Source organism: Oxyura jamaicensis, chromosome 18, assembly GCF_011077185.1.
Source record: "Oxyura jamaicensis isolate SHBP4307 breed ruddy duck chromosome 18, BPBGC_Ojam_1.0, whole genome shotgun sequence".
NCBI classification, from domain to species: domain Eukaryota; kingdom Metazoa; phylum Chordata; class Aves; order Anseriformes; family Anatidae; genus Oxyura; species Oxyura jamaicensis.
The window spans coordinates 3721941-3737994 of NC_048910.1; the positions used below are offsets into that span (position 1 = coordinate 3721941).

General features: G+C 36.8%; 1 protein-coding gene across 4 annotated transcripts in view; it reads right to left on the reverse strand.

Moving 5' to 3' along the window:
• The window catches only part of TBCD (tubulin folding cofactor D), a 128422-nt gene that overhangs the window by 96579 nt on the left and 15789 nt on the right, over positions 1 to 16054 (reverse strand). For all 4 annotated transcript variants that reach the window (XR_004755141.1, XM_035342377.1, XM_035342378.1 and 1 more), the window contains 6 exons: positions 12434 to 12479; positions 9762 to 9894; positions 8400 to 8542; positions 7525 to 7585; positions 6953 to 7027; positions 3742 to 3836 (listed from right to left, as the gene is read on the reverse strand). Coding sequence is in view for 3 of the 4 variants with exons in the window: in XM_035342377.1 (XP_035198268.1) it covers positions 3742 to 3836; positions 6953 to 7027; positions 7525 to 7585; positions 8400 to 8542; positions 9762 to 9894; positions 12434 to 12479 (553 nt within the window). In the remaining variant the exon portion in view is untranslated. The remainder of the gene's footprint in view (positions 1 to 3741; positions 3837 to 6952; positions 7028 to 7524; positions 7586 to 8399; positions 8543 to 9761; positions 9895 to 12433; positions 12480 to 16054) is intronic.

The window sequence follows — 16054 nt, forward strand, 5'->3', positions numbered from 1 at the left end:
CACAAACCTGCTGTCCAGCATATCCAAAGCTTCTCCACAAAGTATAACTGAAATGAGGCTGTTCATTGTATAAACACCTGGCCTGAGCTTCAATAGTCTGCACTATCAGTCTTAAGTAAAACAGACCCAGACTAAGCATTATTGACTTAAAAATACGGTATACACTTCTCACTGAGTCATTATTCAGATAAGAGAGATCCTCGTGTGCCTAAGCAGTATGAGTAGGCATAGACCTTTATAAGGAAGCAGGGATGTGTTCAATGCAACGTCGAGTCCCCAGAACTTACTGTGTAATTTTTGTGCTCTGGTGTTCTGAGATAAACTTAGAATGCTCTGGCTGAACTTTTAACATGTAACAGTCTATTGCAGACATTAAGTTCCTGAGGTAAGATACAGAAAAAGAATACCAGCACAGATCCCTAATATTTCATAGAAAAAGCTGTTCAGATCATCTGAAGAAAAAAAATGTGAGTTTGAACAATGGGAATACGGTAACGGAAAAAGTCCAGTTAATTCTTACTGCCTTGCCACCATGACTTAAGCTGTACATCAGTACTTGATGAAACTAGGAGAAAGAGATTTTTTCTAGGCCAAGCTCAAGGCTTCAAGATTCAGGACAACCGCTACCAAATCCACAATTCCCAAACATGAAATTACACAGTGCTTGCTTTTTTTTTTTTTTTCCCCTTCCAATTACATTAAGCTATTTGTCTCCCTAATCTCTTGAAGCTGAAAGTTTCATAGGTCCTCTTATGCATAATTTTCAAAACTCACCTCTCCCTCCTTTTTAATTAGAATTCCTTTAAGTCAACAAGGAAAAAAAGCTTTTTGATCATTTTCCATACAATTAAAGGATTTATTCTTCACCATCTCTAGGAAAATGTTCACAAATTAGCTCCAGTGGTGAAATACACCGCATCTCCATGCTTCAAATGAGCCAAAAACTACACTGAAGAGAAACCTGAGGTCAGCTACCCTCATTAACTCAATTTCTGTCATTCCTAATGGACATCCCTGTCACTCAGTGTTCATAAATGACTCTAGGGCTTCACTTCCTTTAGAACAACAAAATCTGTCCTCACACTTACCTGCCTATTCTCTTGTTCCAACTTACACCCATTACCTGCAGTCTTGTTCTTATCACTGAAAGCAGTTGTCAAAAGGAAAGGCTGCCTTTCGAGAGGAAGAGAATAAACTTTCAGTTTAGTCTCCTCTCATCCAAATAACCTTAGTTCTTTCAAGCTTTCGCTGTCAGTCTTCTTTCCTGTTCTCATAACTCCAGCTGCTTTAGGCTAGCTTTCTCTAAACAATGTTTTAAGCGTGATGTCCCTAACTGAGTACCTTATGAGCCATAATTTTAGTATCAAGTCAGAAGGATTACCACACTGTGTTTTTGACTTTTTTTTACCACCTTGTTTTACTGAGGTAAACAAAGTTGTTGACTGATGTGGGAGGCCCATGAACTGTTAAATCCTATCACATGACACTACTGCCTGGAATTCACTTCTTGTATCTTCAATTGCATAGTTACTTTTTCCTGACTAGGACTAGTCCTTTGTACTTGTCCTCATTTCTTAGATCATTTTGTGAAGGACAATTTGAACCTCAGTCTGTCTTTCGAAGTACAGCACAGTTTCTCTTAACATTGCTGTGTTAGCTTCTCTGCTGACTCCCAGAATTTGTTTCCTTAGTTTTACTCCAAATTATTGTACTTGACTTTGAGTTTCTACATTCATATTGGATTGGATAAATTGCAGAAAGCAAGACTTACAGAAGGGAGACTAGTAAGTTAGGAATATACTGTACTTAGTACAATTATTTTCAAATTAATTTAAATGGTAAAAAAAAATGTCCACTAAACCAAAAGAAATGAAGAAGGCACAATTTCAAGTGTGCTGTGACTATTCTACTGCCTAGATATGCTCACCAATAATTCTCACAAACACGCAATGTGTTTTGCCATTACCTGTTACCTCTTCACTAGCTGCATTCCATTGGATGACCAAGTCTTTCAAATTTTATCCCTGCAAATTCAGACTGCCCTCTTTTACACATCCTTCACAACATCATACATTTCTGCCTCATGTATAATTCGTTCTTGAATATCACATAACTGAAAGAGTTGCAGTTTAGTCAAGATAATCAGTGCTCATCCTCTTAGAAGAGGACGGTATGAATTCTTAGCAATGCTTTTTTAAGAAACTTTCAATTTCAAAAAAAAAACAAACACACAAACATTTTTCCTTAGACCTTGATGCCTTGTCTTCTTCCCAGAAAGACCTTGCCACCATGACTGTGTTCCCTCCTTCCCTTCCTCCCGTCTTAGCTTTATGCTCTTCCACCCTAGTAATAGAAGGCTATCTTAAGCAATCTGATGAATTAAAAATTTGCATATAAGCCTACATATCCTAAAATCACTTTCACAGGCAGCAATACATTTTCAGTGCACATGTGCAGAAAAAGAATGGTGTGAGGGATACAACTCTCAACCTCACTTCACAAACACTCAAACTGTACCTAAAAAGTGAAGAGAGATGGTTTCACAGCACGGGTCAAATCACAAGCAGAGCTAGGATTCACTCGTGTCTTTCTCACTCCTGCACAATATCAAACCTGCATGAACCCTTTAGTTGACACCAAAATAAAAAGTCTATTACAGTAGGCTACCCTGATTCCTTGATAAAGCTATACAGTTTCAGTCCAATTGGAACTGAAATAGAGTTACCCTTAGATGACTTCCTATTCTTAAACGATTTTTAAGAAAACTTTTAAAAGATAAAAGGGCAAAAGTAATTAGAAAAGGGAAGCCAACTGCACAACACTATCTGCACAAGAATTCTCACATGCAAAACATACTATTTGGCATGTGCACTCTTTTCACGGGGACTGAATAATAAACCATATTACACACATTTTACATTTTCTTCTCAAAGTCAACAGATAGCAAAGATGTAGCAACGTAGCTCACTAATACAAAATATCACTTTTGAAACATTTTTGAAAACTAGCGTTCACTCTCCCTGTTCCTACAATGCAAGGCTATATGGTGAGATCACAAGAACCACCTAGCCCAAGATACAGCTTTAGAAGTGCCCAGTGGTGGTGGGTATGTGCTACTGCATTACATTTTGTCCCTTCAAGTCGATAGCAAATTAAACAAAATCATGAAAGATAGAACTACTTTCACATTAATATCTACGTGCTTCAATGAATGTTGACGGAGATATAAAACACACAAAAACAATTCCTTCTGTCCCGTTCTTTCCATTCTCATATTTCAAAAAGCCATAAAAAACTTAAAACCATTAACTGTATAAATGATATCGAACTGTCCTCTGAAACTTAATCAGGAATAGAGTTAGCCACCAGCTTTAAAGTTAGTCACCAATTATTTAATATAGTCCATTTAAATAATGATATTGACAAAATATAGAGACATACAGAATTATTTTTTATGCAACTGCACAGAGAACATGGGAAGAAGAAAAAAGAAAAACCCAAGAAACTAATTTCATTTTGGAACGAAAAATTTATTAAGAATAAATAAGGCACACCCAAAACAGTACTTTTGATAGAAGCACCTTAAATATCCCCATAGGCATATTTTTTACTCTAGAATTCAGTACTACGGTCATTATTCAACACACATCAGCAAATTCCAGTCTATTGCCACATATTAAGTCTCTAAAACTACAACCTGTTAATTCACGAGCATAGGAACATTCAGCAACTGCAACTTACCATCTGAGATCCGGGAAGGGAGTAACAATCCTCTTCTGCCTAATTCAGCCAGAGCCAGGCATCCACCATGCCATGCATTGTCTGTTTCCTGAAAACTAATTTTAGAACAAGTTTTGTTAAGACTAGCCTTCCCTTTTCAGATTTCATTTGTCATGGTGAATTCGTAACATTTTAAAAGACACCAGCCAGCATGTATTTATCGTGTTATTATTCCTGTTAGATTTTCAAAATATAAGAACAGTGAATTGCACGTTTTCTTTCCCATTTTGTGCAACATAAATACTGATGTAAGCATGATCAAATAAGCAATGATACAAGCAAAAAACAAAACACAACAAGCACCACTTATCAATGTAAATGTAATAAACATAACCTCTTTACAAAAGAATGCAATACAAAACACTCATCCAGAAAAGGAAAACAGCTTCCTATTACACTGCCAAAGACGCAGGTTTACAGAATATATTCAAGATAACGAATGAACTGCATGCCAAACACAATCCTTAACTAGCAAAAGATGTCCAAGCAGTACAACAAATGTATAATAAAAGCCTGTGCATTTCAAATGTGTCTAAACACCACTGTTTGTTCATTTAAACAAACCATAAACCAAAACAGTGCCTTATAGTGAACATGGCAAAATAATATCAAAAACGGTACAGAGATTTTGGTGGACTGGTAGGTAAAGGAGTGAAAAGGGGAAAGCTTGTATGCTGTGTGACTAAACACACATGAAGTTAATTTTGTATTAAACTTGAATAGGAACCTGAGAATACACAACTCAACTACGTCACACCAAAGCTTCATCTCCCCCAGTCATCCTGTGTCTGAAATGGGCCAATAGCAGATGCTTAGCCAGAGACAAAGCACAAAGGATCATTCCCTCATTAGCCTCCTCCTGGCTTTGGCAATCCAAAGTACAGGGACTTCCCAAGCCAGAGGTTGCATCCAGAATGTCACATTTAATAACCTCTGATGGGACTCTCTTCCATTAATTTGGATAATCCCTTTTTGAACTCCCTTTACACTTTTGGCTTCCATAACATCCTGTGGCAATGACTTCCACAGTTTAATTGCGTGTAAATGTACTTCCTGATACTTCCCAGTTGTCGCATTCTGAGGAAGAGTGAATAGTAAACAATTACTCCCTTTCCCTATTTCTTTCATATATATGATTTTACATATCACCATTAGATCCCTCTACTTTTTCTTTCCACTTGGAAGAACCCATGTCAGTTTAATCAATTCTTGATGATTCAGTTTTGTTATCTCTTCCTTTCTTAATAATACCTAACATTCCATTTGCCTTCTGTATCTTCTGACTGCTGCTCCACTGACACCTTCACAAAACTATCGAACTATGAATAGTGAATTCAAGATCTCTTTCCTGAGCAGTAGTAACTTTTATAGCTGGCTGTGTTCTTCCCTAAGTGCATTAGCTTGCATTCATTAGACATTATATTTCATGCCATTTACAGTCTAGTTACTTCATTTAGGTTTATATAACATTTTCTTTTCTGTCACCTTTAGTTTTCACTGTATTAGCTAAGTTAAACCATCAATTTCATCACCCTGCTGTTCACCTTTTCTCCAGGATAATTTTTGAGTATCTTAAACAGCACAGGGCTCCTACGGATCCCTGCAGACTGTGCTGAAAGTCTCACTGCACTGTGATAAATGGTCATTTATTTCTTCCCTGCCTCCTGTCTTTGAATTTATCTCTAAGGCAACCTTTTTTCTTATCCTGAGAGATACAATTTAAAGTGCCTCTGAAGAGCAACTCACTATTTTTATTTTACTCAGTAGATATTTAGTGCATAGCATACAGAAGAGATTCTCCTTCGTCTTGTCTACATTCATTCCCAGTGTTTCTGGAGAAAGCAGGTCACTCAATTACCAGCTGCATTACTCACCCCTACGACTTGAAAAACAAGGAAAGAAAACAGTGCGAGTACAGGTCTTTGAAGCTCCAGGGATAATTGAGATCAGCAGCACCTCTTAAATTAATCACAGTAGTGCAGTGGAAGTATTGGCTAAGTGGATACTTTCACATTGCAAGTTTTTAAGACTCTATAGCTTCTTTTTTTTGTTGCGTTATCCTTTTAGCTGAATTTTTTAATTTGCACTGTCAAGCAAGGCGGGATTTTTTAAAATTTTTTTAAAGAGTAGATATGAGTGTCAAACTAAAGATTACCTGTACTTTTGCCAATAAAGAAATTACTCTTTTTGTTATTAGCTTAGTCAGAAACAGTGGTTCAGATCTTAAAGCTCAGGTACTCAATGCAGAACTGAGCAACTCAATACAAAAAAGCATGTGGTGCTTGTTTAACAATTCAGTCCATTACATGCTCTACGTGCACACAGAAGCAAGCCATCCAGCAATAAAGCACATCAAAAGAACATCCTAGCAGCTATAACTGATCAGACTGAGGGTTTAGCTAATCCAAAAGCCTCTCCATGACCAATACTACACACCTTTGGCCTAGTAAAAGCACAAGGCAAGTATATTGTAATGATAACCAAAACATTCCCAGTCTCTGGCAGATCACAACAAGTGTGCAGAAAAGATTTTTTTTTTTTTGTCTGTTTTTGATCAGGCATATACATGATGCATCTACAACACTTTTACAGTTTCACTGTGTACTGTGAATAACCACTTTTTACATAACCCAAACTTGACATCTCCCACTTCAGTTTGTTTCTAATAATATAAAATCTAGAGGGCAATCATTTCCCTGTTATTTACAACATCATAAACCTCCATTATACCCCTTTCATTCATCACTCTTCCTAGATGTTTTAGCCTCCCCTCACATAGAGGGGAGGCTAACTTAACTCTAACGATCTTCAGAATCCTTTTGAATATCATTTCCAGGTCTACTATTTGCACACAACACTTAAGATATGAGCACACCAGGAATTTTTAAGGGAGCAAGCTAATGAGCTTATAAAGTTTTATTTATTTATTCATTCTCAAAGATCAACTTTAGTCCTTCCAAATTAATTTAGAATGGGGTGGAGACAGAGGATTAGGAACAGTTTATTGAACAGCCTGAGTGCAGTACACCTATGCCTTAGGAGATTCTGATATCTGGGAGAAGAAAGACAATAAAATCTACAGATTTTTAGACCTGTTTTTCTAACTGTCGATTTCCTATTTCATAAACAGACACGTTTCACATACACATAAAATATGAAGTAAGATTTTTACCTAAAACAATCCAACAGAGACCCAACCACATCATCTGCTAATTCTTTTGGAAGTCTTCCAGTTATTCTACCAATTCTAGAAAACAAAATAAAAAAGTATACAGCGATTCATTAGTACTGCCGTTTGATGAATAAATCCAGTAAAACATGTAGTTACTGGAAGCTTACAATATGATGACTGAATTCAAGGTGACAATGGATCACGCTAACACCACTAGCCTAAAATACCAATCTCAAGCTTGAAGCTAAAGCTACAAAGTATAGAATTTAACACTGAAATAAATTTTTTTCAAAGGGGAGGAGAAAAAAGATATTTTCAAGAAATACTGCTTTATAGCCTTTAAGTCAAATCTTACACAAAATGTCTATTTCCAAGCCCAGCTGCAATTTTCCTGTAGACTAGCCCCAACTCATATGCACCCAGAAAAAGTCATAAACACAGATTTACAGCATGAGCTGTGCTAAAGCCATTTGAAGTAACTGTGAATATTGACAAATTCTCGATCACAGGTTACATTAGACTGTATTCTTGTTGTTTAGCTTAATAGTTTATAGTAACAATAAGAAACCTACCCTTTTGCTGCAGACCACCTGACAATAGTGTCTTTGTCTTTCAGTCCAACCAACAATTGCTCTGCAGATAAATTTATTGAAACAAAACAATTATTTTCATTTATTTAACAAGAGAAATACTTTTTAAAACATTAAAGATCCATTTTCCTCTTAACATAGCTGCCTCCTAATTTAAACAAAAATATTTGTTTCCAGATTTCTTATGCAGACCACACAAGCATGACTTGTAAGTAAATAAACACAAAAGATGTCAAAAATGTTTTCTAAAACAGAAAATTTGATTTAGGATTTTAATTACTCTGACAAATTCAAAATAGAGGTCATGATGTTTTGTTTTTTCAGAGGTTCATTAGATTACTTAGCTATAAAAGTTTTCTGATGCCATCTTTGCCTATTTATTTATAGCATACGCACCAGGTAGCTAGCAGAGGACCTCCTTTAGGAATACATACTAATAGAAAACGCTGTTCCTTCGATACCACCACAGGTTAAAATCTTCCACATAATTCTTTTGCTTTCATGTAATGCCATTTACTTCATTTTTCATTATGAATTTTAATTCATCCTTCCATCTCTGAAAGGCTCAAGATAACACTTTCACATTACTGGGAAAGTGTATTTCAATAACTCCCTCCCCCAACCCCACAAAAAAATGTTACAAGTACTGAGTTTCTACTTGTGATGCTAAAATTCAAATAATTTGGCAAAATTATCATATATTTTAACCAGCTGCACAGACTGAAATTTGACAGTCTTTCCAATTGCTCACATTAGTGCAGATACCCACATTACTTTCTTAGCATTAAGCAAGCCATTTTCCTAATGTGCACTTAATTTGCAGGCCTTACGATAACTTCTGTCTGGTTTTAACACACCTACAACATTTTCAATCTCTCCTGGAATGTCATATGCTTCATCATCCTCAGCTTCGTTAGCAGCAACATTTATCATCTGACTCTGCGTAACTGAACCCTTAGCTTGCAGATTGGCAGCCAGAGACCGACAGCCACGCTGATACCTGCACAAAAAAAGAGACAGTTAATAAATGTTTCTGATTTAAGTTCCAATTGAAATGGGTATATACTGTTACAAAGCCTGCTTGTCAACTTACTGCACCTCCCAGTGTACAGCTTTCCAGTTACTTAGAAGTTGCTTTAAAGGAAAGGGCAAAGAATCCCATCCTCCTTCCTCCTGACCCAGTTGTCTTTTTTTCTAGGTTGAGAAAAGCTAGACTATTTAAACGGTTCCTGTGCAAAACTGTTCTGTACCTTTCATCATCTCTCTCCCTTTCCTGTTTCAATATAACCTACTTTCCACTACTGACAATAAAGAAGCAAAATTCCCATGCCCTAAAACACTCTCCAAAACCTTAAAAAAAAAAAAAAAAAAAACTATTTATGAAAAATTGTTTTTAAATGTTAAAGCCAGCTCAGTACTTTCTGCACAAGCTGTACTCACATATTTAGCCTGTGGTATAGATACATTCTTACAAAAGATATACTTCCCATGCTAAACTGACTCTTGCCATTGGGCAAGGTACACTCCACCTAAAAAGAATTTTCTATGCCTAAGGACATTCTCAAAAGTCGGTAAAAGAAATACAATAAAAAATAGCCACCAATGGAGCCTGCAATTTTAAAAATATCAGTGCGAGAAATCTAAAAAAGAGGTTGCCCTCTGGCAATAAGTAAAACCAGACACCAAAACCTGACTAATATGCAAAACTCAAGTGGGATCACAAACCACTTTTCCCCTGTGAACCTTCTATCGAATCAGGGTAGAAAAATGTAATGGAAAAATTAAGTTCACTCTCACAAAATTGAATTAAATCAACTTCAGTAACAAAGTTCACCATCTTCCCATCTTTACCAAGTTATGCATTATACAGGAAGAGGCTTTGTTTGCAACATGCAACACAAAATGTCAAAAAACTTGGGTTTTCACAACGCTGGTTTACTATACCAAAATTGAAAAACTAGAGAAAACTAAATACAGCAGAGGAAATCTCATTTTCCAAAGTGTTCAAATGAAGGATGCATGCAAGTCTTAAATAACACAAGGATTTCTTTCTTTTTCTTTTAGGGGAGGGGAGGCAGGAGGCAGGAGGACTGGTAATCAAACTGATGCATTTAAGACTTTGTAAGGTTTTGGAGTGTTTGTGATTTTTTTTTAAGATTCATTTTCCTTAAAAACAAAACAAAACAAAACAAACAAAACTGTTTCAGCTTTAAACTAACCTCCATTTTGCTACCTTCGGTTTCACAAATGTCAGTCCAAGTCGTTGAACAAGTTTCATCCCTAGCTTGCGAAGAACCATCTGATTACTTTCTGATAGCTTGCAGTTATCAAGACACTCAAGTACAGTAGCAGCTGTAAAAGAAACATGTTAGGACAAATACTTTAAGAAAAGACTTGGTAAAAAAATAAATAAATAAATAAATCTCAAAAAATCTGCAGAAGATTTAGATTTTTAAAGGTGTTACTGAAATGCAAATGCTGTACTACTTACTTTGTCATAGTTTTGGCAATGGCCAAATAAGGGTAATATCCTTCACCTACCGAACAGGTAGGATCACTTTAAGGATTACTTTTGACGATGAAAATCAAAATGAATCTAGATTGTGAGGGAGAATTTATGCCTCTCATTCTCAGTGGAAGAAACATATTTAAGTATCTTTCATGGTCTAAGAATTTTCAATAGCCTAACAGAACCAGAAGGCAGAAAAACCAACTCAGTTACTCTGTGACCAGTCTCTGTGTACTAAAAAAGCGTTCGTTCTCCTCATTTTTTATTTTCAGGTAGCACCAACTTAACTCCTCTGCACAGAAAATTTTGATGACGATGAATGTCCATAAACATTTAGACATGAAAAATAATGTGTATGTGTAAACAATCAGCACCAAAACCTTTCATTTGGGCACATCAAAGGTAACAAAGTTATTTGTCCAGCAAAGTAGAAAACAGAGACTAATGAAGAGTCTTGGATTAATGAGTCCAGAATTCAAAATTTTCACAAGGAACACATCCATGCTACAAGTAAAAGTCCTTTTGCATTTGCAGCCTGAAATGACTGTCTCAAAGAAAGAGCCTACAGCTTATCAGTAGTTAATATGAACTAACAGCTCAGACCCTGAAGGACCTCTCATTCTTACTATAAGCATTGCAGATACAGAATTACATCTTCTGCAACTTTCTAAACCAGTCTCATACTGGGTTTTCCAAAATACTAAGAGATCAAGGGTATAGCAATTCTTTCAAAGTCTGAGAAATCCATGATTTAAAAATTGACTCTGTTTTTCAGCAGCATTATAATTTATCCAGACATACTGAAATATTAGTAAAATAATACATGCGGGCAAAATGGTGAAGCCAAAAATGACATTTATTTCAGTATCTTCCTGCAATCTGGATTTTTTTTTTTTTGCAACTGTTAAAAAACTAGAGACACTAATGCTTTAAGAGACTGCAGAAACATCAATACTCACAGAGAGAAAAAAAAATAAGAATATATGAATATAAGCCTTTTCCAAGTCCAGCTACTGAATCACTGTGGGTCATCCACTGATCCAAGCAAATGGTCTCAGGACTTGTGCTCGTTTTTAACTCCAGTTCTATAATGCAAGATTTCAAACGCTGTCATCCTTTGACATCCACCTCTATTTGACCTTCAGTTCTGTTATAACCCTGTAATAACTAACAATCCTTGATTTCTTCACCTCTCACATTTTGTTTTCCCCAACAATTTTTGTCTAAATATTTGCTGCTTAGCTGTGAGCATTCTGTCTTCTCTGGGGTAAATTTATTCTTGGTGTGTGCCTGGCTTTCCTCATACTACCAGATGCCACTGGCCAAAACATCTAACTTTACCAGCAGGGTTAACAACATGAGCCAAATCTTTTTATTTTATTTTGATTATGACAATATTTTGCTGCACGGATGTATCTTTTAAATTATTTTGCATTATACCATATTTTATCTAGCCTGCTCATATTTCTGGTTATCTGACACATCCATAAGTTTAGGAAGGAGGGGTCTGCATGTCATACTTAGTAACTGGGAGAATGAAACTGTTTCCTGCTCTAGATCTACATAGTTTCTCTTCTGAAGTCAAAAATCATTCCATTAGATCAAGTGATAAGCATTCAAATGTGAGTTTACATCGTTGCTTGATTCCTGTGAATAGCACAAACCACATTCCTGGTGTTTTGCTAAGTTCCACAAAAAAGATCATCTCTTTTGCAGTGTTCTGTAATTAGCCATTATCTCTCTGTACCTCTTTACCGCTACCAATAAAAAGCAAACCAGTATTGTGCAGTCAGTCCTGAGCAATTCCAGGTTTCACTATGAGAACATAATTCCAACATAAAGATAGAATATTCAGAAACTTCTGTTCTCCTTTCAAGTACCTGTCTATCCCTGATTTAATCCATTATTTCTTTCCACTGAAACTTTTCCTCTTTCCAACAGTACCACCCGATTATTCCAGCTGGGTCCTGTATACAACAGGTTCTTTAAACTTGGCATTTCCTAACTCCTGGGCTTATGTTAACACTTGGAAGTTTTCTGCAAAATTTTCAGCACTAACAGGCATAACACCAGGTTATGTTCTAACGAATTTCCTTAAAATATGTTTCACATCTTATGTTCTGTGCTCAGCCCCTGTAGCCCAGTGGCGACCCTGATCATCTGCCAAATCTTTAATTCTTTCATGAGATTTTCCAACATAACATTCTTCAGCTCCATCTTCTCCTCCCTCACTTTGGCATCTCATCTTTCCTCCTTTACTTTGCATGTTTTAAAACTTCTCTGTTGATTTTACTCTTTACAGAACCTTTAACAGTGTGTCCTTTCTTCCTTTTTTAAATTGGAATGGCTTTAAAAACAAAAATCAGGATATTACAAACTTACCATAAGGTAAACAGTCTTCTCTTTTGCCATGTTTAAATAACTGTGCCTATAATTAAAACAGGGAAAATAAATACAAGAATATAGAGATTCTAAAGGTTAATATATCAGGCATATAGATCTAAAATAGTCTTTAATATTCCTTCAATGATCTAAGCTATTTAGTAATTTAAATAGCTAAGAGGAAGAGTCTCGGGGTGCAGCTCTACTTCTTTGTAAGTCCATGCGAGTCAAGGCTACCGTAGCCCAGCCTGCCCCTCCCATTCGTACACTCATGCAGGCAGCCAGCTCAGGGAGCTAATTTGGCCCAAAAACACACGCTCAGGGAGGGGGTTGGGGAGCCGTTCTTCAGCCAGCTCAGCTCCCTGATCCATCCAGCTCAGTGCTTCAGTGCTTGGTCACACCAGTTCAATGCAGGTGCAACCACAGCAGCTATTATTTAACAGCTCACGCTGCTTTGAACCTCCAAGAACTGAAGACGAATCTGCAGACCACGAATAAGTGGAACTCTACATCCTGTTTGGGACCTCATGACATCGAAGGGTTCTCCGAACTGAACAAAGCCTTGTTCCTAATTTAGGCAGAACACATCAACGCTCCAGTCTCTGTGAGAAGCAGGACAGGTGGACGCACGTGAGAGAGCTTGGTTGTTGGTAGCAATCAAACTCAGACAAGACAGGACACAACACAGGCTACACTGCCAAGTGTTTTACCCTGTTTCTCCAGCAGCTTTTGAGAACTCCCTGTTAAACTAAACAAAAGTACAGAATTCCCTGACTGCAAATATACCTCCACCAGACACATTTTAATTCCTGTGCCAAGGGATTTAAAGAAGAGTTCAAGCATTCAGTCCTGCAAATAGCCCCCTAAAATAATTTTACATACTTTAAAAATCCCAGTAAGATTTATCCTCAGCTCTACAGGGAGAAGAAAGCACTACTAGTACCAGACAAAAACATTAAAAAACATTAAAAGTTTCCCAAGTCCACTTCATATGTATCAAAACTACCGGGTTCAGCCACTTAGCTTTGCTTGAACTTTGCCATTCACCAGAAGAAAAAGCCTCGTCAATAAACATGCCTAGGAGTTAAACAAGAACAGACTTACCTTAGAAATATGTACTTTCTCACACATACCAAATACACATGCCTCCTGTACTGCAGGTGTGGTTAAGAGCAACAAAAGCAATAAAAACACCTTTAGGCTATGTACCCATTCTGTTTTGGTTTGTAACTAAATTACATTTTAGAATCTTAAATTAGCACTTCTGATCGGCTTTACTACAAGCTACATAGTGGAATTTGACAATGTATCTTAAATTATTTGAGATTTTAAATGTTTTCCTGGAGTAACCAGACAACTGTAAGGCATCCTATAAAAAGTATGCTTACAAAGCAGAAATGCTACACAACCACTACAGGTGCTGTAGCAGATCTAAAAACCTAAAAATTGGCCTCTCCAATTTTTCTCTCTCTTTGCAGGAGTGTGCGTAAGCTCATTTCTTCATCACTTCGTGCCTGTGCTCAGAACAGATGGCTTCTTCACAAGGTTAGCCAGTTGGCAGTAGATGCCAGGAGACGCTGCAGCATTTCTGCAGCACCTGGTCTTCACAAGTACTTCTCCTCTCTGCACACAAGTAAGAGCAAATACTGTTTTTAAGCTGTGCATGGACTGCCTCAAATTTATTAGGACTGTGTTAAAGCATATTCCAACAAAACATAGTGTAACTCCTAAAGTACTGATAATGGAGAGAAACAGCTTTGTAATACAGCCTGGGGAATGCTCCTGGACAAGTGAATTTGGAGCTCTAGCCCCACACGTCTCAGCAAACTTTCAGGGAGTTCCAGCAAAGATGGAATAGTAGCCTCAGAACACGCTCACATTTTCACTCTTATTTAGTTCCTTAATTCTAACAACTTTCTGCAAGTTTCTTCCTGAATTTTCACGTCCTCAAGGCCAAATTTGAATGCAGTTCTGACTCCTTGGGAAAAACATAACCAGAAGGTGTATCGCCTCAAAGCAAGAGCAGGGAAGAAATTAACCAACAGAAGAGCAGGAAATAAGAAAACTCTCCCCATATTGTAGAAACTTATTTTTAATGTTTTTCTAAAGACAACTAAGAAACCAGTCTCACTCGTCAATTTAGAACAGCGAACTCAACGAACTCCATTACACACTTTTCTCTGTGAATTTACTGAACAAGAGAATCTGCTGAACAAGAGAATTTACGGAACAAGTGAAACACGCGTTGTTTTCCTACACCAGTTTCATTACATACTTAAATAACAAGCTGTTTTCATATTTGATTTTCAACACAGAATATCTACTCACAAATACAGCAAGACTTTATGATGTACTTTCGGATGTTAAAATCCTTATAGCAACAGCTGTAGTTCAACTGAGATTTACACTACAAGCTAGCTGGGTTACTTATTTTTTTTCAGAAAATAAATCAGGCTCCGCACCTTGAACCTAAACCTCTCTTCAATCATTCAGTAGCAAGAGTTTAACCCATCACAAGAACTCTGACAGGTTTTAGACAGGTCTATGTAAGAAAATCTGAGGGAAGAGCACTGTATAACTTGAGAATTAAAGTTACTCATAATGTTAACTTCCATTAAGAATATATGCTCTGTACAAACCTTTTTCCTTATAAAGTATGAAAAATATGCAGATTCTAATACAGGAAACTTTCACCTACACAAATCATACTCATTTATTCCCATCTTTGACAAGTTTAGCACATGATTCAGATGTTCTCCCTTACTCTTAAATATGGATTAAGGGGTTTCATTTCATTGATGCGAGTTTTTAGGGGAAGTACAAATTAACCAAGTAACACTGTAGCTAGTGTGTTACGAGTTAACAAACACACTTTAAAAATGGGGACTTAATATTACATGGTTTTTGATAAATAAAATGTTACCTATTGATTTTGGGATAAATACAGCTGAAGAGGAGGTACATCTGAAATGAAAAAAGTTTTGTTTGCACCAGCTAATGTACACCGCAGGTGGAACACAACCTTCTGCCAGATTACTGGTGTTTCAGCAAGCGACACATTATTTCTTTCTCTCAAAGAAAATCTAATGGACATTTTTAGCAAAAAACAATTCTTATAAAAGTAGGGAATAACCATCCCGCTGAGCACTACTCTTCGGATAGTCAAGAGAGCTGGGAATCCAGCTTCTGCTTTCCCCTCCCCCCCACCTTTTTTTTTTTTTGAAATACCAAGACAAGAAGTTTTCATGACTTCTTTGTGAATCTGAGCACGTAAAAACATTCACAAGCCCAAACTTTATCAAAATTTCAAGCTTCATTGACAACTCCTCTTGGGAAATAAAAGAGCACTTTACCTGGCATTGGCCTCTAAAATAAAAGATGTGTGTGTTTTTCGAGGAATGTGCTACTAACACGTACATAAAGCAAAGTTACTGCCTCAGAAAAATCCTGCAACACTAGAGCATACCAGAGATATACTAAAAAGCAAAGTGCATGGTGCACCACTGCAAGCAAACAAACAAAAATAGATAAGGAAAAAAGGACAAATCAGCGTTGCAGTATTTAGTTTAAACTTCCTGCCTTGAAGGAAGAAAAACATCCGAGGCACACCGTTTCAGAAAA